This window comes from Drosophila albomicans, chromosome 3, assembly GCF_009650485.2.
Source record: "Drosophila albomicans strain 15112-1751.03 chromosome 3, ASM965048v2, whole genome shotgun sequence".
Taxonomy (NCBI): Eukaryota; Metazoa; Arthropoda; class Insecta; order Diptera; family Drosophilidae; genus Drosophila; species Drosophila albomicans.
The window spans coordinates 37584079-37611327 of record NC_047629.2 but is presented as its reverse complement, the minus strand read 5'-3'; the positions used below and the strand labels follow the sequence as shown (position 1 = coordinate 37611327).

The 27249-nt window shown below is 36.4% G+C and overlaps 5 protein-coding genes across 6 annotated transcripts in view; 3 read left to right on the top strand and 2 right to left on the bottom strand.

Annotated features, from left to right (window-relative positions):
* The window catches only part of LOC117569169 (GTP-binding protein Rhes), a 44301-nt gene that overhangs the window by 11097 nt on the left and 5955 nt on the right, over nt 1-27249 (bottom strand). The gene's annotated exons all lie outside the window — the stretch shown is intronic.
* On the top strand, nt 59-1192 carry LOC127565513 (uncharacterized). The gene is made up of 2 exons (XM_052004298.1): nt 59-588; nt 978-1192. Exons 1-2 carry the CDS (start codon nt 192-194, stop codon nt 1106-1108), a joined length of 528 nt encoding a protein of 175 aa, XP_051860258.1. The 5' UTR covers nt 59-191; the 3' UTR covers nt 1109-1192.
* Nucleotides 11033-12267, top strand: LOC117572553 (uncharacterized). Its single transcript, XM_034255425.2, has 2 exons — nt 11033-11373; nt 11987-12267. The coding sequence occupies exons 1-2, from the start codon at nt 11154-11156 to the stop codon at nt 12130-12132; spliced, it is 366 nt and encodes a 121-aa protein (XP_034111316.1). The 5' UTR covers nt 11033-11153; the 3' UTR covers nt 12133-12267.
* Nucleotides 16791-18703, top strand: LOC117569170 (uncharacterized). The gene is made up of 3 exons (XM_034250237.2): nt 16791-17208; nt 17633-17803; nt 17856-18703. Exons 1-3 carry the CDS (start codon nt 16863-16865, stop codon nt 18071-18073), a joined length of 735 nt encoding a protein of 244 aa, XP_034106128.1. The 5' UTR covers nt 16791-16862; the 3' UTR covers nt 18074-18703.
* LOC117569172 (uncharacterized) lies at nt 18099-19171 on the bottom strand. The gene is made up of 4 exons (XM_034250238.2): nt 18975-19171; nt 18642-18906; nt 18430-18579; nt 18099-18267 (listed from the first exon to the last, which is right to left on the bottom strand). Exons 1-4 carry the CDS (start codon nt 19121-19123, stop codon nt 18112-18114), a joined length of 720 nt encoding a protein of 239 aa, XP_034106129.1. The 5' UTR covers nt 19124-19171; the 3' UTR covers nt 18099-18111.

Here is a 27249-nt window from a genome sequence, read left to right as displayed (position 1 = left end):
ACTGAGAGAGTCTGAATAAACACGAATGAACACTTTTTGATCATTCGCGTATAATCAACACAGCACAACGCTACTCCAAAGTGTGCTGAAAAAAGAAAGAAATAGGGCGGTGAAAATAACTAGATAATCAGTACTTCACATATTCTTCGATCGGATCGAATTTCTAAAACACGTTCAGGATTGTTAATTACATGGCGATTGGCTTAAAGAGTAACGCGGATTCTAAAAAATCCCCGCCACAGCCCACAACTCAGCCAGCAACTGAGATTAATATTGAGACGTTCGTCGAGACGTACGTTAGGACGTATGTTCCGCCAACACCGCAGCCAGCTTCTGATAACCGTCTGAGACAACTGGAGGATGAAGGGCGACGGTCGCTCAAGTTGTTGTACATAATGCTCATCATTTTTTTTTCGATTGTGATCATCTGTTTCTTTATACCTTCTCGCAAATCGACATTGGATGAGCCAATACAATTTGATCAGTCAAATGATTATGACCAGTCAAATGATTTTGACCGATCAAATGAATATGAACCGTCAATTCACTGGGAGTCATATAACAGTAAATTAACAAGTCGACCTAAAGGCAAGTAGAAGCACCAACCTAACTAAAAATACCTTACACATAACTTGATATATCAAACACACATTTGAAACTCTGGCGTCATAACATGCTAATGGCATTAATTAATAAAAGTATTACAATTCAATTAAATAAATTAAATTCAAATCAACTCCGTATAATTCAAACTAATTAAATTAAATAGATTTGTGAATATTTTGTGATTTGTATAGATAATAAACGTTTGCCGTCAGCTTACAATTTCCAGCTTTAATTAAAATAGTTTTAAAGAAAACGGAGAATAAATAAAATATATTCAAATTAATGACTATGATAAAAGATTGCATGACTTATATTACGGTAAATTGAATTTCGTTTTGTAATATAATTCAATTATTTTGTCTTAAACACAGCCCCTTACAAGTCTACGAGCTTACATAAGATTTCATCTACTAAGACCCAAGTGCAGTATACTAGTAAAGCTACTGGAGGATATCAACCGCGATCTAATGGAGCAGTGCAGAAAAGCAGAAAAAAAGGATAATTATAGAGACACATTAAAATTGTTTTAAAAAGAATTAGTTTTTGAAATTAAGAAGGCTTATAATAAAATCCAAAATAATATAAACATAACTGATAAATATTAAAAAAAAATATATATACATACTTTATAATTGTTTTGAATTTTTTGAAAAAGTGAAATGAAAAGTTACGCATTTTTTCTTTTCGCAATACTGATAAGAAAATAATTTATAACAAGCAAATTAAAATCAATCTTATCGCAAAAAACTTCGGCCATAATTGCGATGGCGAGTTTCTGGATAGCAATGTTAACGAAGCGTTTGCCCGTAGCACTTTTCAAATATTTGGAAAGTTTTGTGACGTATGCCAGACAACGAACTTAATTTGTTAAAGATACAAGCAAATGGCTAGCTGATGATGGCATTAGAAAAACAAGGGGCTTTGGGTGCTGATACGACTACATATCAATTATCATAAAACACAAGTAAGGAATCTACAGTCGGGAGTGCTTGACTGTGAGATACTCTTTAATACAAGCAAAACAATTCGATATTATTCATAAAATATACCGAATTAATATACAGCAAAATACTAAAATATACCAAGGGTATATTGACATAGTACTTCATTTAAAATATACCATAGAGTACAAAATATACTACATTGTCAGTCAAAGCAACTAAATCCCGTAATCCAGTAATTCCATACAACAGTATTTCTTAAATCACTTTTACAACTTTTATCTGTTCACAATCAAATATTCAGGAATCAGTAAGAAAGCTACAGTCGAGTGTGCTCGACTGTGAGATACACGCTACCCATTTTGAATAAAAGCTAAATATTCCATTATTATTTTCAAAATATAACGAAAATACTACAAAAATATTAAAAATATACCAAACGGTATATTTGTTATATCGATATAGCACCACATTCAAAATATAGCATAGACGGCACAATATACCAGATTGTCGGCCAAAGCAACTCAGACCCCTAGTAGGCGTTTTTACCCATACAAAAGCATTTCTTTCATAACTTCCACAATTTTTACCGGAATTTTCAAGGAATCATAAAGACTATAGTTATTATTGTATACATCAAAATTCGCTTTTCTAGCTTTAAAATTATCCTTGTTATTTGATTTTTTTTTGCGGCGGAAGTGGGCGTGGCAAAAATTTGAAACAAACTTGATCTGCGTGCAAACATAACAAATGCGTTCGAAAAAAAATTACAGCTCTATCTCTTATAGTTTCTGAGATCTAGGTGTTCATACGGACAAACGGACAGACTGGCATGGCTAAATCGTCTCGGCTATTGATGCTGATCAAGAATATATATACTTTATAGAGTCGGAGATGCCTCGTTCTACCTGTTACATACATTTCCTGCCGGCACAAAGTTATAATACCCTTCTACCCTATGGGTAGCGGGTATAATTACGCATGCTATCTGATTTTCTTCAATTTTCTGGGCCATTAGTGAGGTTGGATAAGTTTTAAACAAACTTGATTTGCATGAAAACAAGTGCCGTCGCAAAAAAAAATTATATCTCTTTATTTTATAGTTTTCAAAAAGTGTATGTGTCACAAAGTTAGACTTCCATCCTACCCTATGGGAAGCGGGTATAAAAATGCTTAGTAAAAAATTGAGAGCGAGTTGAGAGCAGAGCAAATAATATTATGCTACGACTCTCGCATGTGTTTTTTTTTTTCTGTTTCTATTTTGGTGAATATAACGTGTTCTCTGTTTCTTCTCTTAAATGAGTCAACCACCTCATAGTGCTCCCTTAATCAGTAGCTGTGCTCGTTTGCTCACTTGCTCTCACACTGAACAGAACTAAACTTTTGAGAAACTGAGCAATGAAAAATAACTATGAATGAACACTATGTTGATCATTCGCGTATACGCAACCCAGCACAACGCAACTCCAAAGTGTGCTAAAAAGAAAAAAGGCGGTAAAAACAACTTAACTGTCATCAGATATTCTTCGATCGGATCGAATCTCTAAAACACGGGCTTGTTATTTAAATGGCTATTGGTTTTATTAGTAACACGGATTCTCATAAAAGCCCGCCACAACCCCAATCGCAGTCTGTAACTGAGATTAACATCGAGACTAACGTTGAGACGAACCTCGAGTCGAACGTCGAGTCGAACGTTGAGACAAACGTTGAGACGTACGTTAGGACGTATGTTGCGTCAACACCGCAGCCATCTTCCGTGAACCTTCTGAATGAGTCAAAGCAAGAGGAAAGGCCAGAGCAATGGTCCATCAAATGGATATACACATCGCTCATCAGCTGTTTTATTTTTTTGATCATCTGTATCGTTCTTTTTGTATCTTCTATCAACTCGGATCACTGAACTGGACCAGTCTATTGAATTGGACCAGTCAAATGAATTTGAATGGGATCCATATCACTCTGAATTAACAAGTCGACCTAAAGGCAAGTAGAAGCACCAAGCTAACTAAAATTACCTTACACTTAACTTGATATATCAAACACACATTTAAAATTGGGTTAACATTATTAATTCATTTGCTGGCTGAAACTCTGGCGTCATTAAATGCCAAAGCCATTAATTAATAAACAAAATTTATAATTTTAATCCAAATCAACTACATATAATTCAAGCAATAGAAATCAAATGGATTTTTGAATATTAAGTGATTCGTATAGACAATTAACGATTGCCGTCGGCTTACAATTTTAAGCTTGATTCAAAATAGTTTTAAGTCAACGGAGAATCAATTGGTGGCCATGATAATAGATTGTATTACTTTCATTACATTAAATTGAATCTCGTTTTGTAATCTAATTTGTTTATTATGCCTTAAACACAGCCCCTTACAAGTCCAACAATGGTTGGATACCGAGATTACATAAGACTTCATATACTAAGACCCAAAAAGTGCAGCATAAGACTACTGAAGGTTATCAACCGCGAGCTAATGGACCAGTTCAGAAAAAAAGGATAATTATAGAGACACAAATTGTTTTTAAAAGAATAAGTTTTTCAAATTAAGAAGGCTTGTATAATAAAATCCCAAATAATATAAACATAACTGATAAATATTAAAAATATATATATATATTTTATAATTGTTTTGAATTGTTTGAAAAAGTGAAATTAAAAGACATGCATTTTTTCTGTCCGTAATACTGATAAGAAAATAGTTTTTAATAAGCAAACTAAAATCAATCTTATCGCAAAAAACTTCGGCCACAATTGCGATGGCGAGTTTCTGGATGGAAATGTTAATGAAGCGTTTGGAACTTAATTTGTTAAAGATACAAGCAAATGGCTAGCTGATGATGGCATTAGAAAACAAGGGGCTTTGGGAACTGATACAACTAAATATCAATGAAATCGCAAGTAAGGAATCTACAGTCGAGAGTGCTTGACTGTAAGATACTCTATAATTTAAAATATACCATAGAGTACAAAATGTACTACATTGTCAGTCAAAGCAACTAAATCCAGTAGTATGAAAGCGTTTTTCCTATACAACAGAATTTCTTAAATAACTTCTACAATTTTGATCTCTTCCCAATCAAATTATAACGAATCATAAATACTGTAGCTTTCATTAAAAGTACCGAAAACGGCGTCTCTCGCGAAGAAATTTCGCTTGCAATTTGATTTTTTCAATTTTCGGGGGCGGAAGTGGGCGTGGTAAAAATTTGAAATAAACTATCTGCTTTCAAACATAATATGTGCTGTCGAAAAAAAGTTATATCTCTATATCTATAGTTTCTGATATTTATGTGCTCATACGGGTTGAAAGAGAAACAGACGCACAAACAAACCAACATGGCTATATCGTCTCGGCGTGTCACGCTGATGAACAATATATATACTTTATAGGGTCGGAAATGACTCCATTTCATGGAGGCACAAAGTTAGAATTCCATTCTACCCTATGGGCATAAAAACGCTTAGTACAAAATTGAGAGCGAGCTGAGAGCAGAGCAAATAATATTATGCTACGACTCTTGCATGTGTTTTGTTTTTCTTTTTCTATTTTGGTGAATATAACGTGTTCTCCGTTTCTTCTCTTAAATGAGTCAAACACCTCTTATTGCTCTCTTAATCAGTTGCTGTGCTCGTTTGCTCAATTGCTCTCACACTGAACAATGAGAACTGAGCAATGAAAAATAACTATGAATGAACACTATTTTGATCATTCGCGTATACGCAACCCAGCACAACACTACTCCAAAGTGTGCTAAAAAGAAAAAAGGCTGTAAAAACAACTTAACTGTCATCAGATATTCTTCGATCGGATCGAATTTCTAAAACACGCCCGGGATTGTTATTTAAATGGCTATTGGCTTTAAGAGTAACGCGGATTCTAATAAATGCCCGCCACAACCTCCAACTCAGTCTGCAACTGAGATTAACATCGAGACTAACGTTGACTCCAACGTTGAGTCGAACGTCGAGTCGAACGTTGAGAGGAACGTTGAGACAAATGTTGAGATAAACGTTGAGACGAACGTTGAGACTTACGTTAGGACGTATGTTCCATCTGCAGCACAGACAGCTTCCGTCAACCGACTCAATCAGACACCAGTGGAGGAGGGAGGAGAAACACCGTTCAAAGTGTTGTTTGTAGTGCTTATAATGTTTTTAACGATTTTGTCCTTCAATTTCGTGCGTCCGTAATCCGAATTAGAACGGTCACCGTATCACACTGAATTAACAAATCAAACTAGCGGTAAGAACAACCTTTATATGCCAAACACATATTTTAAATTGAGTTACCACTTTTTATAACCTTGCTGACTTAAACTTTGGCGTCAATAAATGTTAATGTCAGAAATTAATAAAAATATTGGAATTCAATTTAAATGTCATACAAATCGATAATTTAAATTCAAATCAACAACGTATAATTCAACAATTTTGAGCTTGATTCAAAATAGTTTTATTTGATGACCAAGATAATAGATTGTATTACTTATATTACATTAAATTGAATTGGCTTTTGTAATCTAATTTGTCTATTATACCTTAAACACAGCCCTTACAAGTCCAACAATGGTTGGTCTCCGAGATTTCATCTACTAAGACCCAAAAAGTGCATCATAAAGCTACTGGAAGATCTCAACCGCGAGCTAATGGACGAGGGCAAAGCAAGAAAAACTGTTATTTATAGAGACAGTGTAATAAGACTAAATTTTTAAAACTTATACTCTGACTATCTAAAGGTACACATTAAAGTTAGTATAAAAATAATTTGTTTTTGAAATAGAGAAGGCTTGTAATAATACCTACAATCAAATTAACATAACTGATAAAAAAAATTTAAAAAAATGTTAAATTATTGTTTCGATTTTTGTGGAAAAGTGAAATTAAAATTTTTTCTAAGCACAACACTGATAAGAAAATATTTTATAATACGCCAAATGAAATCAATCTTATCGCCAAAACTTACGCCACAATAGTGGCGACGACTTTGAATAATGAATAACAATGTTAACGAAGCGTTTGCCCGTAGCAGTTGTCAAATATTTGTAAAGGTTTGTGACGTATGCCAGACAACGTACTCAATTTGTTATAGATGCCAGCAATTAACCAACTGATGCCGGCGTTAAAAAAGTGAAGAGCTATTTTAAACAAGAAACAAAAGCACTACTGCAGTATACCCTGTGCCTTACAGTTCATAATCACAACAATTTTGTGTTGTACGAAATTATTTAATAAAATCATAAAATAACAGATATTATAATGGAATTGGGATAATTGGAATAAAAATGAAAAAAACTTATGTAGGTTAGCAATTTACATGAGCGTATAGAAAAAATTCCGTGGGTCTATCTTTTAAAGTGGCTTGAAATGTGGGTGTCATTTAGGCAGACAAACATATGCCTTGTACCAGGTGATGTATCCACCCCACCCCGCTCATTATGAGTTAGATATCGAATCACCTAAAAGTATGCATTCTTTTTTTTATAGGCCAGGCACCGCAGACGTCAAGACCTCAAACCAACACACAACGAATTCTTTGGGTACACATGCTCACTACTTCTATTTTGCTAAATGAGTCATCTCCCGCATAATGCTCACTTATTAGTTTACTTCTCTCAGTTGCTCAATGGTTCACTCATGCACTTTACAATGAGCACATCTAAGCAACTGAGCAAAAATAAATAAGAAAAAATAATCATGATGGAACAATATTTTGATCACTTACCTTTGAGCAACCTAGCGCAACGTTGCGCTGAACGAAAGAAATAAGGCGAACAACAAATTTTAAGAAGACGAGTTCCGAAAACTAAATCTGAACATTGTTTATGGAGTGCATTGAGTACAGGTAATTAAGAAACATGGGAACTGAATGCGCTGCACAGACTACAACTCGGGATGTGACTCAGATTGAGATTGAAACGGATGTTGCGCCTGCTGCACAGCCAGCTGTTTATGTCAACCGGCACAATGTGACACAAGTGGAGGAGTCAGAACAACAGCTACACAATATGAAGTTTCGCCAACAGATTGTGATAATATCAACCGTGTTACTAGCATTTTTGATCGTTTTGGTTACTATTTTAAAGCCTGGATACGTATTACCCTAATATTTCAACAACTGTAAATAAAGTCAAGGAGAACAACTGATTCAATTTAAATAAGCCTCGCATAGAATTTTTCTATTGGACTATTAAATACATATTTTAAATACGACGTTAAAATTGACTTACTATTTATTATAAAAATATTATTTAGTGATCTGATGCTTTAAACTGAAATCAACTAATTTTAATTTAAAAAACTATAACAAATTGGATTTAGATATCTCTTAAATAATATCTTTCTATATTAAACGATGACTTACAACTTACACAGCTTCTTACATCTCCTCCGTTAATAGGGTGCCGAAATCTCATAATCAAATATTGCAGCTCATAATTACTAACGGATATCAACCACAAGCTAATAGAAAATATCAGCGTGTTTTATCTTCAAGCTATCAGAAACAGGGTAGGAAAAGAAGTTAATTCTAGTGACTTTCCAATTGAAATTGGACCACATTTTTTAAAATTCCTACTTTGATTATCTCAAGCCATACCTTAAAGTTATATATATTTTTCTCTGTACAACACTAATAACAAAATCCTTTATTACAGGCCAATTAAAATCAATTTAATCGAGTTTTTCTGATAACTATTTTAACAAAGTATTTGCCCTTGAAAATTTTTGAAAACTTTTGTGAAGAATCCCAGACAACGTACTCAATTTGTTTATGATACCAGCAAACGGGTAGCTGATGATGGTATTACAAAAGTGTATCACTATTTTAAACAATCAACAAGAGATTGCATTAATATAGCATAGCCAATGCCTCTTGTTTGTAATCAAAACAATTCTGTTCGAAATTAATTAATACATTCTTAGAACAATACATTGCGAAAAGGAAAATAAATGTATGAATTATTGAAAACTTTTGTGAAGAATCCCAGACAACGAACTTAATTTGTTTATGATACCAGCAAACGGGTAGCTGATGATGGCATTACAAAAGTGAATCACTATTTTAAACAATCAACAAGAGATTACTTTACTACAGTATAGTCTGTGTCTTTTAGTTTGTTATCATAACAATTCTGTTCGAAATTAATTAATACATTCTTAGAACAATACATTGCGAAAAGTAATTGAAATGTATGAATTATTATACATATTATTGTATGTTTTCGGTCTATTTGAAATGCCGTTTAAAGAAATTTTAAAGAAAATATGGCAACAAAAGCAAACACATATCTCTTATCCACTTAGCGTGGAAGGCCTCTCATTGCTTGCAGCTCCTGAAAATATGCATTATTTTCATTAAAGGCCAAGCAGCGCAGTCGCCAAGATCTCTAAGCAGAACACAGCTGATACGCAATAAATTATTATTGTTATTATTGTACTAAATGAGTCAATTCCCTTATATTTTTTACATCTTTTCACTGAAGAGAGCTAAGCAATTTATCGTTCACTCGTGTGTGAGCAACCAAACACAACGCTGCTACAAAGAGCTAAGAGAAAGGACAAAAATAAGGCGGTAAAAATATTTTGAAGATAAAAAATTTTCGGAGTCTATCAGAATGGCATCGAATTGACGGACCGAATTGCTAGCTTCCAACTTTAGAGGACCTGTGTATTTGTGTATAAGAGTGCATTGATTCGGAAGATGGCGATTGTTTTTCAGCTGAACACGATTTCTGAAGAAAGCGCGGCACAAACCACAACGCATGGTGAGTTTCAGATTGCAACGGATGCTACACAGACAGCAGGGAGTCTGCTACCAGAGGATGAGAGTGCGCGAAAACTGCAAAAGAGAAGGCTTCGAATGAAGGCTCTGCTCCTTCTAATCAGCTTTGCAGTGGTTTTGATATTGCTTATGCTAGTCCTGGGTGCAATTTGCATGTATTTGGACAACAAGGCAATAAAGATATCTTCGTTTTACACCAGAGATGAAGCGACAATAACTGCTAGATAAAGTTAAAAATAACACTGCAAAGAATTTCGTTATTCGTCAAATTAATATTTTAAACACTCAGTTAAAATATTAAACTATTAATTGTAAAGTGTTGATTGAATGTCTGACTTCATTAAATTGTATTTAATTGAATTTATCTCAACTAAGCGAATAAAAAATGCAATTAATAATTTATTAAATCATAAAGCAAAGCAATAAGTAAAGTTAGATCGGCGCTAAGATTATTGATAAACTTATTTAAGTCTAATGTCTTAAATATTAAACTATTAATTGTAAAGTGTTGATTGAATGTCTGACTTCATTAAATTGTATTTAATTGAATTTATCTCAACTAAGCGAATAAAAAATGCAATTAATAATTTATTAAATCATAAAGCAAAGCAATCAGTAAAGTTAGATCGGCGCTAAGATTATTGATAAACTTATTTAAGTCTAATATATAATATCTTAAAATACCGTTTTAATCATTTAGATAATTCGAAAAGAAAATAAATATTGTGCATTTATTAATATTTACTACGAATACAAGTATAGATAATTTTCCTGACACGATGTAATGCATCATTTTTAAGTGCAGATTACAACAAATGACTGTGTATATTCTATCCCAAATTGGGTGTCTTGAAGCAAACTTATAAGTTTGGTACTGACAACAAGCTACTTTTCAAAATATGGTCTCATATAAATAAATTTTGAATATAGCTTTCGTATTGACAAAACAAAGAAATGTAGTTTCTGAAGAACAATTGTTCACTTGTTCTCTTTTTCAATATGAGTCATTTCCCGCATAACGCTCACTTAAACATTCGGTTAGCTCAATTTCTCTCTAACTCACTGTTCACTGATTACTCGCTTGTAAGCAACCCAACACAACACAATACAAGAAAAAACAGAAAACAGGCGACAAAAATATCTTAAAGAAAAACAATTTTTTTTGTAATTTAACAAAATTTGCTTGGATTGACTCTAAAATTGTTGATAACCTATTTAAAGTGAAATTAACAAATTATACACATTGATTAATCATTATAATTATGGATAATTCTCCAATTACTATGCAATGTGTCACTTTAGAGATAATTCATAAAATAAGCTTCTTAATGCAGAGTAACAGAGAGAGAGAGATGTCTATGGAAGGATTTTCGTGAAGGATGATCTTGACAACGTCGAGAAGCTCGCCATGCGTTCATGTTTGGAACTGACAACGAGCAGCTCATCAAAATATGTTCTTGTCTTATGTTAAACTTAAAATTTCAATTTAGATCTTGACTTGCCTAAGCCAAGCAGTGTAGTTTCCAGGGACTGAAACCCACACTCACTCATTTGGGTGAACATGTTCACTAGTTCTCTTTTTTCAATATGAGTTTACTCCCTCACTCACTTATTAATTTACTTTGCTCAATTGCTCACTTATTCACTCAATCACTTTACAATGAGCACAACTGTATACCCATAAAGGAATAATATTTTGACCACTCTAAACGCAGCGCCAAAGGAAAGAAGTAAGAAAACGAATTCGCGGTAAAATCAGAACTTCGTTTTTGTTCGGGAGTGCATCAAGCAAGGATAATTAAGTAACATGACGATTGGCTGGGTATCTACATCTACATCTATACCTAATGAATCCACGACACAACCCCCAACTCCGGAGGTAATTGACATTGAAATAGATGTTGCTCCAGCTGAAAGGAAGAAGTATCCCCCCAGTGTTGTGATCATATCAATTGTGTTACTAACACTCTTTGTCATAATCGTGTTATGCGCGTACCCTGGAATCAATATACATGCAACTAAAACAAGTAAGAAAGAGTTTGTTCAAGCGTGAGATACCCACGACCCATTTTTAATAAAAAGGAAAACAGTGTGGTATTATTCTAAAAATATAAAAAAAATTATATACTGAAAAAATGCTAAAATATACTAAATGTTATATGTACTATGTACAATACTATTACATTTAATTTACAAAACATGTCAGATAATCAACCAAAACAACTAATACCCAACTACAGCAGCGCGTATTTGACAAATAACATTAATTCAAAAATGTTTACTGATTTCAATCAAAAATTTTCAGGAATCAAGAGGACTGTAATTTTATAATAATAATTGCAGACAAACTGACAGACAGATGGACATAGCTTCTTACTGCCTGATAAATACATATGTACATTTGCTGAAGGTATAACGTTATAATACCTTTCTACTCTATTAGTAGCGAATATAAAAATACCTCGCCCAGTACTTTTATATTGGCGGTTAACCTTATATTTTAAACACATAGTTAAAATTGTATTTGCATTTATTATAAATGTGGTGAATCAATTTAATATGTTTCCATTGCATTACTCATATCACATAAAATTTAATATTGAATTGTAACCTAATCTATTTATTACGCCTTAAACACAGCCTCTTCCGTGTCCCACATTAAATGGGTGCCGAGATCACACAAAGTTGTATCGACTAGGATCCATATATCACATCACAAAACTGGAGGACATAAAACGCACAGTAAACCTTCAGGTTATCATAAGCAAGGAAAGAAAAGTGGTTAATTCTAGGGACTTTGCAATTTAAATAAAACACATTTCACATTTGATCCTAAAATATGGCTAAATTTGCAAAATTTATACTGTGACTATTGAAAGCAACATTAAAATTATTATTACAAAATTTGATTTTGAAATAAATAAGACACATACATTTCATATCTTAAACGCAAATTGTAGCAAAAATATTGGAATTAATAATTTATTAAATCATAAAGTTTAGCAAATAGTTTAGCTTATCACTAAAATTGTGGATAAACTAATTTAAATTCAAGTCAATAAATAATTAAAACTAAAGTCCAACGGAACTTTAAAAATCGTTTTAATCACTAAAATTTAAGGTTAGATAGTTTTCGTTTTTTTCTTTTCCTTTTTGCAGACAACCGATTCTATAAGCTTCTCATTACAGAGTAAATAGCATAGCAGTAGACAAATAAACAACAAACCGAACAAAGTACATTATATTCTGGATTAAAGTCAGCATGAGAATAAGCTACTACTGCTTGGAAAGCGGTACGCTTCTCCTATCATGTTAAATGTATAATTTGAAAATGGCTGTTGAGTTGCCTACACCAACCAGAGTAGTGTGCAGGAACACTTGTTCTCTTGTTCTCTTTTACAATATGAGTCAACTCCCGCATAATACTCATTTATTACTTTACTTCCCTCAGTTGCTCAATAGTTCACTCACGCATTTTACAATGAGCGCAACTAAGCAAATGAGCCAAAATGAGAAAGCAAAAATAAACATGAAGGAACAATATTTTGATCACTTGCCCTTGAGCGACCCAGCGCAACTCTGCGCTGAAGAAAAGAAATAAGGCGAGTAACAAATTTAAAAGAATGGGTTTCTAAATCTATATAAAAACGTAGTCTTTATTTAAAAGTCCATTAGGTACGGGAAATTAAGTAACATGGCAATTGGCTGGGCAGATTCAATAATTTCTGATGAATGCACTGCACAGACCACAACTCAGGATGTAATTGAGATTGAAACGGATGTTGCGCTTGCTGCACGGCCAGCTGATTATGTCAACCGGCTAAATGAGACACCAGTTGAGGAGCGAGATCAACAGCAATGCAAGGCATTCCTTCTAGAAAACCGGTTTATTATATCCGTTGTCTTAATAGGAACTTTTTTCATTTTACTTATCTGCTTTGTACCTATCTATACAAAGGAATTGAAGGTGTATAACACTGATGCATCAACGACTGGAAATACAGGTAAGTAGATCCACTGATCAAATTATAAGATACCTTGTTCAGGCCCATTAAATTCATATTTTAAATACGCACTTTATATTGAGTTGGCAGTTATTTGAAAAAAAATATTATTTAGAGAAATGATAAATTCAAATTAAATTAACTAAATAAAAATATAAATTGTGTATTTAATTGGTTTATTTTGCTTTACACACAGCCCATTATGAGTCGCTCAGTAATTGATGCCGAGCTCATATAATGTTGCCTCTACTAAGATTCAAATATCGCAGCACAAAACCATTGGAGGATATCAACCGCCAGCGAAGGCACGAACAAATCAGCGGGTAGTATCTTCAAGTTACCAGAAGACAAGTAGAAAAAGTGGTTAATTGAAATTAGACTACATTTTTATTGAATTTAAAAAATTTGTGTCAAGAATAAAATAAGCTCATGTTGATTGCTCAGATTTACATCCTGTAAATCTTGAGATGTTATTGGTTTGTACTTAATATATATTTTTAAAAAATTATTAAGCTTATTTTGCAATTTGTAAATGGACGTAACACTGAAAAGAAAATATTTAAAAATAAGCAATTAGAAATCAATCTTATCGCCAAATATTTCAAATTGAATTCAAGCATATGGGAAGTATTTCAAAAGTTTTGTGACGTATGCTGGAGAGCGTGTGCTGTTGTCAACAAGACGATAAAAATAAGGTGGTCTACTACAAGATACCCTGTATCGTATAAATTGTGAATAAAGCACTTTTGTGCTGCACAATTAATTTTAAAATAAAAGAACATCACATTACGAAATGTCATTGAACATCATTATATTAATAAAACACATTAAATAGATTTTAAGTGGATCAATTAAAAGCAGATTATAGGATCTGCATAACCGAAACTTTATGTAGGATTATAACAGCCAAACTCTACAATAAACTTTATCGCAGGGACTGCGTTTCGTCATCAAAGTCAAAATAAATATTTGGATAACAATTTCATCAAATTATTATTATACAGCATATGGAAAAAATTTCCACAGATTACAGTTGATTACAGATTACAGTCATGTTGTTGGAGAACGAAATGAACGTTTTATCGATGTGAACCAATAAACAAGGGAGGCCAGCGTTACAAAAAGTGAGAACTATTTCATCTCAGCAAATTATCATCCTTAATTTGGGGATTTTCTCAAATTAAGTGTACTGCAAAAATTATTTTTTCAATTCATATTCACGTGTTCTCTTTTGCCCATATGAGTCAACTCCCTCATAACTAATTTACTCAGCTCAGTTGCTCCCATGTTCACTCACTCACTTTACCATGAGCAGAATTGAACAATTGAGTAAAAATACAAATAAGTAAAACTTAACAAGCAAGAAAGAATAAACATGAAGGAACAATTTTTTGATCACTGGCTCATGAGCAACCCAATACAAAGCTTTTCCGAAGTGTGCTAAAAAGAAAAAAAAAATAATATAGCTGTACAAGGCAGTGCATATAGTACGCTTAATAAACTAACATGGCGATTGGGTTACGCAACGTGAAATTGAAATTGTGACGAATGTTGCGCCTCCTTACTATATCAAACTGTGGCATGAGACGCCAGTTAAGCAGCAAAAGCTATGCATGAAGAGTTCTTGAATAATTTTACTATATATTGCTGTAAATTTTTTTGCGATCATGTTAATCTTGGGTATCTGTTATAGCCAATTAAGCTGATATAAAGATACTTATTGAATCGCATTCACGAATGGATAAATAGATATGGTAAACTGACAAGACTTGCTGATAGCTCATAAAATATTCCTATTCGATTATTAAAGTGAATTTATGTCACTAAAAAAATTTAATTTATTCTATATTGATGAAGTTCTTTCTTTCTTGTAGTAATATACTGTGATTAACTTAAAATAAATACATATAATTAAATTATAAATAAATTAAACAACAATGATTTAATCATGAGGTCACCGTTTAAATAATCAACGTTTTCAATTAACGAAGAATTAATTCATTTCAATTGCTTGAAATCGATATTGAATTGTAATCAATTATCATATGTAACTTGCGCGACCAGCATTAGACTCACAGTGGATAGGCATTTGTGAAACAATAGCAAACCAGAGTATGGCAAGCACGACATCTTAAAACTTCACTGGCTGGATGTATTGCATTACTTTGGAAATGACACCTTATACAAAGACCGCTACACAGATTATGAGATAATCTGTAATAAACAAAAATCATGTTATCAATTAATTCGTAATAACGTGGTTTACAAACTACACCATTGCTTTGTTTAGGAAGTCAAGAAAATTACTGATAAATGTCAATGTTATGTGAACAATATAATCATTTTATGGATCTATTCCATTATCAAGTGTCAACTGAATTTGCACGCTCCCCCGCTGCTTCTAACACATGTTCTTGAAGTGAATAAACTGCCGTTTTTACTTTATGTGTCAAACCATTTCTCACATTTGCTTAAAATGCGTGCTTATAAATATGCAAGATGCGTACACCTCCTTCTGGACGCCATTCGAAGTTCCATTGCCACTCGCATTTCTAGTTCATATCTCTTCCAGATGACACACGATGTAATGTGTGAGTGGCAAATGCAATCGACACTCAATCTCAACGCATACAGCATGCGAAACACTGACTACCAACAGTTGCCGCACACTGAGCGCAGAGCAATCGAAGATAGCCAAAAATTGTAGAGCATGATTTGCGGGTTTCAATTGACAGCCAGCAGCTGTCATCAAGATAAGGAAAAAAAGAGAGCAAAAAGAGAGAAAGAGAGCGACCACAGCATTGAAACAAAAAGAATGCAAGTTACATTCAAGGGTGCTCGGCTTTGAAATACCCACAACCAATTTTTAATAAAAGCAAATCAGTACAGTATTATTCCCAAAATGAATTTACCGAAAAATTACTGAAACTAATGACTGTATTTGGTAAATCGATAAACTATTACATTCAAAATATACTATAGAGAATAAATTATACAAAACCAAAGCAATTTAAGCCCGAAGTCAAAATAATGTAGTAGCGTAATTTCTAAGCTAATTCATATCATATCTACAGTCTTTATGTCGGAAGTGCGCGGTACAAGAATCTAAAACAAATTTGTTTAGCGTGCAAAATAACACATGCTGTCAAAATTATATCTCTTAACGTCTCTAAGATGTAGATAGACATGGCTATATCGTCACGGCTGTTCAAGAATATATACACTTTATAGGGTGCCTTATATTGCTTGTTACATACACAAAGCTATAATACCCTTCTAATCTATGGGTAGCGGGTATAAAAACACAAACTGTCAAGCATGAATTACACGCCAAAGCGAGCAAAACATTCAGCACTCTGTTCAGCTCAAGCGATGTCTGTGTGTGTGTGTAAGTGTATTTGGTGGGGTTATCGCTTAGTACCTGAGAAGATGCTGGAAAGGCGACCAGTTGAGCGCTGACAAGCGATTAATTAAGTAGCATTGCGATTAGCTTAGTTTTTGCTGTCCCAGCGATGACCACGATTCCAAATGGAAGTGCGGCACAGCCCACAACTCAAGCTGTGATTGAGATTCAGCCGGTGTTCGTTGAGCCTGCTGTCGCCCAGCCAGCAGCTGCTTATGCCGAACTGCTCAATGGACCGCCAGAGGAGGAAGTACGAAGGATGGGCAAGAGCAAGTTTCGCATCAAAAGTCTGCTGAGCTCGGCAGCCATTTTTCTATCGCTGATGCTCATTGTTGGTGCCATTTTTATGCACCTGCAGCAAAAAAATCACTTCGGACGCATGAATTGGGGCAAGGAGGAAATGGAAATGGAGTCGCCAACAATTTTCTGGAATGACACAATGACTCCAACTATAGGTAAGTGGGAGCAGTTATATCGCACAGCATGCGGTTATTTCCTTATCAAATTCACATTTGATATACGCAAAACAAATTGTGTATGTTATACTATATATATAGTATAGTGAATAAATACTGTGTATTTTAAAATTGCTAGCTAAAACATCATTGAAAAGGCATAAATGAATTGAATGAAAATAACTATTATCATATTTAAATGAGATTAAATTGACTGACAAACAGAAATTTAAATTTTCGTATATGTTTTAGTGTCACAAATTTGTGATTGACTGAAGTTTAGATCATTTAATTATTATAAATTGTCATCAACGTATATTAATGTCTTTGCATTTAGCAAATTGATTGCTGGAAAATATATAAATGCTTTCAAAATAAATCATTGAGTTAATCGATATTAATAAAATGTGTTTACACTTTGTAGAATCCTACATCCAAGAGCCACCTGATGCCTGGAGGGAGTGCCTGAAGTGCATTGCGTATACAAGTACGCTAAATAGGTCTGTGTGCGGCGAAAATAAGTGTGGAACCTATGGCATCTCCAAGCTTTACTGGCAGGATACATTGCGCCTTCCGGGCATAAATCTCAGCCAAGGTAATGAGAAATGATCGAATATTTGGGATGACTATTAACCCGATCATTTTAGACTATGAGAGTTGCGCTCTGGATCCGGAGTGTGGATCGGAAATTGTGCGAGGTTACAACGAGCACTATGCCAGGGACTGCAATGCAGATGGAAACATTGAATGCAAGGATCACATAATGCTGCATATACTAGGACCCACAGGCTGCCGAACGCAGCGGATGCCGTTCATCTATAGCAAGCGGATGGACGCATGTTTGGAAGGGAGTGAGCTTGAATAGAAACAAAACAAAAAAAACACTATAGCTAAATATGACATTTATTGTTTGTCGCCACGGGTGGGACGCCAGTAGAAGGTTAGCATAAACAAGGCCAGAAAATCAGTAAACAATAGCAGCGCGGCAAGCTTGTCATCCTTCAGGCTCGTACGCAGACCGCCAACGCCCAGAATACTCTGTGTGTGATACACAACGACCTGAAAGTGGCAAGTGGCAAGTGGTAAGAAGCAAGTGTGTGCAAATGTGTGTGTGTGTGGGTGGGTGTGAATGATATGGTCATATTGTGTGATATGTGATAGGTGAAGGACTAGTGTGGTTAGCTAAAAGGCAAAAGTGTGACAAAAGTGAGGCAGCCTTACGGGCAACAGCATCAGCACGATGATTGCAGCGTAAACGAAGAAAGGCCAGCTCAGCCGCAGGATGCCCAAGAAGACGACCACATAGATGCTCAGCAGCAGGGTGAAAAAGGAGACGGTGAACATGAAATTCATACTCTTGGTGAGGTCACGCTGCATGCAGTCGGAAGATTAAGATAGTGCAGCAGCAATCACACTGGACACTTTCGACTTACCGGCATGAGCAGGGCCAACACAATGGCAAAGACCATGACAATCATGGCGACCAGTAAACCAATCACTAGATACATAATACTCGACTCCACTTCCAGCAGCGACAGAGCCACGATCTCACACTCCACAACGAGAATGACAAGCACCCAACTCACACACGGCATGTAGCGTATTTGATCGCTCAGCAAGAAGACCGCGAGAAAGAGCATTGCCATTAGAAAGGTCACGACAAAGGTCGACTCATGTCGTCGCACCACGTCTAGGATTCTGTGAGCGGGGGGATGGCGAAGAACACGAGTTACTTAAGCAATTTTTGTGTGTAGCTCGCAACATACTTTGGAAAGCATACGATGGGCACCCATTGTACAAGGGCGAACAGCAGAAAGCAGCCCAATGTGATGAAGGTACGATAGACGAATCTGCGACGCTGTTCCGCAGTCTCAATTTCGATCTCAGGCCAAATTTTAATCCACGTTTTGAACATAATAACTACAACTCGTTAAATTTCATCTCAAACTTGAAACTAAAACAAAGGCTACAGAGAGCAGCTGATAGGGCAGGAAGGGGAGAAGCACTGTGGACAATCAGTTAAACTCAAGAGTTTAGGCACGACGCCAAATCAAACAAAACAAACAACAACTTTTATGCACTAAATTAGCGCAAAAAGCGCTCACGACATACATACATACACATGAACTTACAATACGAGTACAAAAGTCTCATACATAATTGAAGTCTAAAAACTTTATAATCTTGCAACATCGCGCACAAATTGAACGTCACAAGTGTGTAATAATTAAAACTTTGCAGCATGGAATGCTGCTGTACGCCCCTTGAACGCCTTGAGTTCATCCCAAAGTTTGATTCGAACTTTTTAATCATATAGTAAACGAGCTCCAAATCCGAGTTGTGAGCTGGACAGCACGAATTTTCTGAAATTTTCACCGATTGGCTACGGTTCAATTGTTGCCAAGTTCAAGTTAAAGTTTTCACTTTTTAGCTTTTTTTGTCAATAACTTTGACTTGTTTTTAATTTCTCCATGATCAGCCTAAAAAAAAATGTAACAGGAGACCTGGTCACTCTAGTGCTAGCATTTGAATGTATACGGCTCATTATCTAGCTCTGGTAGCTATCTCACTTTAGCCATAGGATCCCTAAAGGTCAGCTTTGCCGCTCTGCCCCACAGAGCTCACACACTGTATTTTGTGTCGCGTGTCTTTTACTCCTTTGCCAGCCTGCAAGTCGCACAGTTAACAATCTCTGCACACTGGTTTGTAGAGTGCCAGTAATTGCATCAAAAATGCATATATAATTTATGTAGCTGCCGTGTCGGGTCGTGTCGTGTCCTTGCTGTTAATTTGAAATTTTTCTTTGCTTTTACGCAAGCAAGCAAGCTGGCACGCACACAAGCACGCATGTCTTTTTGTGAGCAATGCGTTTTTCGTGTTCATCCACTTTGCATTGCGAGGCACTTTGATTGGGGCCCAATCATAATCATTGTATTGCATGACAAGCGCATATTACTTTGTTAAGTCAAACGAGTAAATAGCGCATGGTTCAAACGACGCCAGGCGAAAGTCAATTCTTATTTTTATGGAATTGTAATGAATTAACTAATTGCAGCTGATGCTTTCAGTGAGTGTTTCAAATATAGAATACTATGTTCTATCTATAGCTTGTTGGCTTGACTTCTAGCGAATTTGATTGATTAATGCTCACTCAAGGACAATGACAGACCCAAAGAGTTTCGTTTAAAAACAATTACGGCTTCGGTTGAACAACTCCTCACCGATTCGATGTCCGCAAACTGTTTTTATTCCTTTTTTTTTTGTTGAGTGGCTCTTGTTAAAGGTGTTGCTCGATATCAAATCCCGCAGATTGACACTGTGTTGGTGGAGGTGGAAGGGGAGCGACAAGAGTACAAATTGATTGCTTTATAGCATAGCAGAGCACAGGCAGGCAGCAGCCTGGCATCAGGCAACGTTGTGTAAAATTGGTGGAATGCTGGCCAAGTTGTTAAAAGAATTTTGCGATTCTTTTTGCCAGCTGCTCAATTTCGAGCAACTTTCATTTTTGTTGTGTTCTTTTTCTTTTTTTGTTGTGTTCGCTCACGTTTTTGCACATGGCAAAAAACTTGCAACTGCAAACTTTTACTCAATTTTGCATGCAGTGCAGTGGGTTTTAGCTCCTCACGGTTCCTTAATTCCCTTCAACAACCTCACTCGCTTTCTCTCTTTATATTGCATACAAGACCAATCCTCGTCATGAATTTTTAGCGCTTTGCTTTTGGCAATTTGTGTGCACTGCCCTAGGAGTTCTTGGTGGGCAGGGAAAGGAAGCCAATGAAATAGTAAAAAATGTATCATACTTTTGGCTGGCATGCTAACAACATTTGCTATATGAAATTTAAATGCCATTTGCCGGTTGCCGGCTCCTGGTTTGTCAGTTGCCAGATGCCAGTTGCTAGTTGGCATACACAAAACAACAAAGGATATGCGATAAAGTCACGAAAAATGCAACAGCAAACCTGACAAACCTCCAGAGCCCCAGACTAAGTGCTTGACTCTTCAAATGCCTGCACTCAGTCAGTGTCAGAGTCGAAGTCACCGTCAGAGCATGAGTAAATATGCCAATGCAGAAATTCCAATTTCTCTAAGTATGTTTTGCAAATTTTATAAACTTTGGGGAGGTCTGGCAAGCGAAAGGGTTACAGTTGGGTTGGCGTTGACTGCCATAGATCGTAGGCAATCAGCAAGCGTGCCACATAATTAAGTGTACATCAGAGATTAGCCGCAAACCGAGGACGACGACAACGTACAAACAGAGTACAGAGAACGGGTAGCACACCCAAATGGGAGCCCCATAGCACCGCAGGCCATAAATCCCGACTAGCGTCCGTAGCTTTTATGTGCATATTTAAATACGCATTGGCAATGAGAAGGCAGCATGGCAGCACGGCAGTAAAACCAACAACAACATTGTCAATAGCAAACAGAGCAACAGCCGACAGACGACAACGAAAGCGACAACTTTAATGTCTCTGTCGTGGCAATAGCAATGGAAATGGCAATGGCCGCCAACCAGAAGGCTGCGGCGCTTCATTAATTTTATAGTCACCAAGGAATCTGACACACAGCGAGAGAGACAGAGAGGTTGAGTGTGGTGAGTTGAGAAATCTGAGGTCGCTTAGGTGTGCGTTTTGTGGTTGATTTTAGTTGCCGTTGGGTTAACTTTGAAGTTGCTATGCGAAACTGCCTAGAACAAAAAGTTTTGATTGTCTAGCCACGCACTAATACACACGCAACACACACCCACATGTCACACATACACACACACCCAAAAACATATACGCACACGTCAACACATGCGGGAGAAGAGAAGATGTGTGTGAGCGTTGCTAACTCAAGTGGTTAAACGTGAAACTTTTTTAATCAGAGTTGTTGTGGGCAGCGCATGCCACGCTGGCGCATTGTGTAAACAATTTTCGTAATCTTGGGCGCATAGTTTCACCGTCGTCTTCTGCTCGGCTTCCTGTTTCCTGCCTCCAGCTTCCTATTTCCCGTCTTGGGTGGCCAGTCACGCCATTTGCGTATATGTGAGAGAGATGCAGCCAAGGCCAAGAATAACAACAACAACAAAAACGGCCAAAAATTGAGCAAAAGCCTCATCAAATTGGCAACAGCGCTCGGCTTCGCTTCACTTATTTTTGTTGTTGTTGCTGTTTTTTTCGTGCTAAATAAAATTCATGAGCCTTTGTAATAAAAACGTCACAGCGAGAGCGCGATGGCACAAAAGACTCCGGACAGCCCAAGTAAACCAAGACAACAGCAACAAAAATACCAGTGAAACCGACAACAGCAACAACAACAACGGGAACGCCAATGACACCTCCAACAACAATGGAATTGTGGAGCAGCTGTCACCACTTGGCAATGACAATGGCACCCTCGAGAGAGAGCGGAGCGCATAAATTCGAGACATCCTTTGTGCAATGCCCAAAAAATTCACAACACAACAGTTTGCATTCATTTAATTTTGGCTATTACCAAAAATAAAAAGGCTTTGCGCTTGATTGAAGTTTCTCAGCTTTTCGGCCTGGCTCAATGTCTCGCAAAATTATACGTAAATTAAATGCGGCTGCAAATCTAATTTGCGTCAAAGAACTACATTATCAAAGCCTGGGCAACAGAGTTTTGGGTAATGAGTTTCTAGATATAAAGTTAAGCTGCACGAGAGACTAGAAATTCGGGTGGTAAAATGTGTATATAAACTGTGCGTATACTTAATATCGTAATAGTGTGAGTTAAACTATAGTTATCGCCTTTTGATGGAGCGCACTCTGTGCAAATTTGCCAGAAAATTAATTTATTAACATCGAGTAATGCAATCTTGACAAAATGTTCATTTTATGTGCCAATCAATGTTATTATTCGTGGGGAAATACAATTCGTAATCCGATTAAAATTTATGAAAATTTCAATGATGCATCAGATCTTTCACGTACGATATTTTGTATATGAAAAATCAGCTTGTGAAATTAGATTTGTATATTGAAAATTCGCACAGAATTTTCATATATTTTTTTACGACAAAAATGAAAATAATAAAAAAAAAACATCGCTGGCGCCGCCGGCAGAGGCTGCAAATATCCGCAGGATGCGCTGGCTGACTGTCAGGCTGTCTGGCTGCCTGGTTTAATGCTGGCTGCTGGTTGGCGGCAGCCGGTGACTGTCAATGCGATTTTGTCAACGCAATCAGCCTCACTGACAGCATCGCCCACAAAACACATTTTCCTGTTGTTTTTGCCAATTTTCGATGGTGTTTTCGGTGCGCGCAACAACACAAAAAAAAAACTGAAATAAAAATAAAACGAGAATGTGCACACAATCGACCATTTACGATACACAGCACATGCATGTACTCTCGTCTATATATGAGTATAGTACGATATGTGTGTGGATGCCATATCGTTACAAATCGCTTGCTTGTTTGCGTATCAATGAAGAAATAGCCTTTATAGCATACTTTCCAGCGCAAGTATTATACAAAGAGGGAGAATGCAAGAGAGAGAGAGAAAGACAGCGAGACAGAGCGCTGTGATGACAAACAATTTCCGTGGCTCTCGCCTTGCGGCTTCCGCTTTTTTGGTCTCTGTATCGTAAGCTTTCGTTCATTTCGCTTTTCCTCGTTCTTTTTTTTTTGTATTTCGGTCAGGTCACATTTATGTTGATGTTGTACGAGTATACATTAATTATAGCTATTTACTTTTGCGTCTGCCCCTGCCAATTATGTGCACGAAATGGCTTATTATTGGTCTATATACACACACATACACAAAGAGAGAGAAGCACAAACACATAATACTTCGGACATAGACATAGACGCATGTCCAAATCAGCACGCCAAATGGCCCTCAAAGGCCACTTTCATTTGCCCCTAAACGGCACCATCAACACCAGCAAAAACAACAACAACAACGACATCAACAGCAAAGAAAACGGCAGTATTTTTGGTAAACAAAAATTGGTTATGTTTACCCAACGAACAGCCTTAGTTAGCCTTTGCCTTTGCCTTTGCTTTGCCTTAGATATAGCAGTTGTTGGTGTCATCCCAATATAGTCCAGCATGATGGATGTTATTATAATGTCTCGGCCCACTGTCACGCTTGACCCAAAAATCAGCTCTCTCCTTTTCGAGAGTTTGCTGCCACGTCCATAGCCAAAAACCATTAATCGCTCAACCGACCAACAATTGCAACCAGAAGGATGGAGAGAGAGGAATAAAGAGTGACCACAGAGAGTTGGCCAGTTCATGAGCTCCTTTAAAAATTAAAAATTAAAAATAATTTAATATAAACTTGTGCCACAGCCACACAACAGGACCGCACTGAATTGCGCTTTTTGTTCAGTTGCTGTTGCTGTTGCTCTTGCTGTTGCTTCTGCTCCTCTGACCAGGCAAAGCACATTCTCTTAGGTAATTACGCTAATTGCTGACCGACCCCAGCAGGCACTTGAATTACGAGTACGAGCATAATGCAATCATTTACTGTCTGCAGTATCTATTTGTCTTTTTTCTGTTTGCACTTCTCGGACTCTGCAGCAATTGACAGTTATGTCATTCATTGTTTTAATTTGGACTTGTGTAGTGCAGTTGGGGAGCCAAAGTTGTTGAATAATTTAAACTGCTGTTATCTTATTATTGCGTTATAAATATATTGCATTGAAATGAAAATAGCTGTCTATTAAAAACCTTTCTGAAAACACTTCAGTTGTCTTTCGAAAAGATAGCGAGCACAATGTGCTTTCTTGACAGCAATGAATACAATATTGTTTCGAGTGAGCAAATGACTGTCAATGTCCTCTATTAAGTGCTCTCTCCATTAAGTACTCTTAGAACTGTTCTCCCACGCACCTCCCACACACAAAATCTGATCTTGTTGACTCCGCCATGCGAAAGTGTACGTTGACTACATTACTACGTTTGACAGTAAGAACAACAGTAACTGGTAGCTGCCAAACTGGCTTCATCTTAACCAAGTGAAGAGACAAGAACATGTGAACATATCACAAAATCCACTTACGCACAGATTATGCTATGACAGAGTGGGGTAAGAAGGGGAGTCAAAGTGTTCCCGCTGAGCCGACTATCATTTTAAAGCTTTACCTTTGGGTTAAGCTAACAAATGCGTATACGCAATATGTAATCATTGAAATTGCTACAAAAATTCATAACAATGTGCAGAAGCAGACATAATACATTTCTCACATAATACATACACATATACACACAAACCGACATTTATTTGGTGTTGTGTAGGTGGGCGAGAGTGTGTACAGAAATCAAATGGTTTACTGCGGCGGCAACACATGTCAAGAAATAACAACAGACAGCAAAAGCGAGCATAGAAAATGAGCTTCAAAGCAGGATACTAGGATATCCTGTATTCCAAGGAATTGTAATATTAAACTTTAAGATTCCAAAAGCTGCGTATACTTAATATTTTGTGAAGTAGAATGAAAATACCTATTTCTGAGAAACGCATATAAAAATCCAATGCTTCTGAATAAATAAATAGACGCAAAAAATTTACTTACATATTTTTATAATGTGATATGTAAGACAAAAAAATATATATAGAGCATTAATTAACGCACTTCTTGGAAAGCATAGAGCTGCACTCAATTAGTATCATTTAGACTGATGAGCGCCTAATTCATTTATGCATTATTTATGAATGAAAGAAAGCACAAAAAGGAACAAAAGAAACAAATTACAGCTATCTGGTTTAAATCAAATTAGGCATGTGATAATGAGAATGACAAATTGACAACGATTTGGACTAGCTTAGAGTATCGCTCGTTTCTTTTACAGGGTATGCCGAGCAGCAACAGCTGCAAAAAGCAGCCAAAACGCCACAACACAACGCACCCCAAAACTCGTTTCAGCAAACATTTTGAGAATTGTTGAAAAGATTTTAGAGAGCACAAAAAAAGAAAAGGCAACTCACACCAAGCATTTATAACATAGTCGTATATTTTGTTGGGAGGCAGAAGGCTAGCAAGAACTCGAAGCTCTGTCAAAATCGCTAAAAGATGTGTGAAAGGCGGTGAAAAGGCGTCGTCGTTGGCGTCGGCGACGGCGGAAACAAAGGATTGTGCTGGCGTTAAAGGTTAAGCTACGTATAAAATTACTTTGGGCCAACGCACAGCTGCTGTTCAGTTCCAGCTCTGTGCTCCTTCTGGTCTGGTGTTCTACTTTTTGTTTTGATTTCTGGCAGTCCTTATAATTCGGATTTGATGGTGGTGGGTCACCGGGAGTGCTTCCTGCCTGGCATTTGTGATTTGTGGTGCTGCTGAATCCAGTTGGGCCAAAAGACATCAAAGCACACTTTCGCTCTTCCCGCTCACACTCAATTAGCAGACAGACATGCAAAATGCTCGCTAATTTATTAATGGCTAATGTCAAATTTCGTGCTGCCTTCAAATGACATTGAAAAATTAACTAGGATGCGAGTAGCTCGGCTCTATGAGTGAGTGTGCCAAAGAGAGTTTATATACATATATACAGAAGCGAGTGTGTGAATTTGGTGCTGCTTAATGGGCTATGGAACTTTCTGGGGGAGTGTGGAGGCAAACAATTTAGATAAGCAAAAACGTACAACTCATATCCATTCTAAAGTTTTTTCTTCTTCCTGGGGGCTGTCTTTGAAATTCTTTGGCTAATTTTTCATTTCATACTTTAAAGACAAACTTAATCAGTTGAAATTTCACGTTGACAACGAGCTGGCCGAACAAGCAAGGCTCTTCAAGTGCCTCGATTAAAGCTGGAACTATAAAAGTAAAATGTAAGAAGACAAAAGCCAAAAGAGTGCTGAGCGTAGCACTCAAGACTTGGCCCATAAAAAATTGAGTGTTTAAGTGGGTAACCCAATCCTTAGTGCCTGCTGCTTGGTGCTGTATTTTATGGCCAAACCTGGATGCGGGCTGGTCACGACATCTTCCATCGACAACAACGAAAATAAATAAAAACGGCAGAAGAAAATAAAATGAAATAAAATTAAATTTGGCCGGTGTTGAGAGTCAAAGGTGGCCAAACAAATCAAATAATAA

Excerpts from the sequence above, each read along its gene's own strand:
- LOC127565513 (XM_052004298.1), top strand. The coding sequence starts at position 192 with ATGGCGATTGGCTTAAAGAGTAACGCGGATTCTAAAAAATCCCCGCCA. Across the intron at positions 589-977 it reads ATTAACAAGTCGACCTAAAG|CCCCTTACAAGTCTACGAGC; the intron begins GCAAGTAGAAGC and ends TCTTAAACACAG.
- LOC117569172 (XM_034250238.2), bottom strand. The coding sequence starts at position 19,123 with ATGTTCAAAACGTGGATTAAAATTTGGCCTGAGATCGAAATTGAGACT. Across the intron at positions 18,580-18,641 it reads TGTTGGCCCTGCTCATGCCG|CGTGACCTCACCAAGAGTAT; the intron begins GTAAGTCGAAAG and ends GACTGCATGCAG. Across the intron at positions 18,268-18,429 it reads TCGTGCTGATGCTGTTGCCC|GTCGTTGTGTATCACACACA; the intron begins GTAAGGCTGCCT and ends TGCCACTTTCAG.
- LOC117569170 (XM_034250237.2), top strand. The coding sequence starts at position 16,863 with ATGACCACGATTCCAAATGGAAGTGCGGCACAGCCCACAACTCAAGCT. Across the intron at positions 17,209-17,632 it reads CACAATGACTCCAACTATAG|AATCCTACATCCAAGAGCCA; the intron begins GTAAGTGGGAGC and ends TACACTTTGTAG. Across the intron at positions 17,804-17,855 it reads GGGCATAAATCTCAGCCAAG|ACTATGAGAGTTGCGCTCTG; the intron begins GTAATGAGAAAT and ends CGATCATTTTAG.
- LOC117572553 (XM_034255425.2), top strand. The coding sequence starts at position 11,154 with ATGACGATTGGCTGGGTATCTACATCTACATCTATACCTAATGAATCC. Across the intron at positions 11,374-11,986 it reads TATACATGCAACTAAAACAA|CCTCTTCCGTGTCCCACATT; the intron begins GTAAGAAAGAGT and ends CCTTAAACACAG.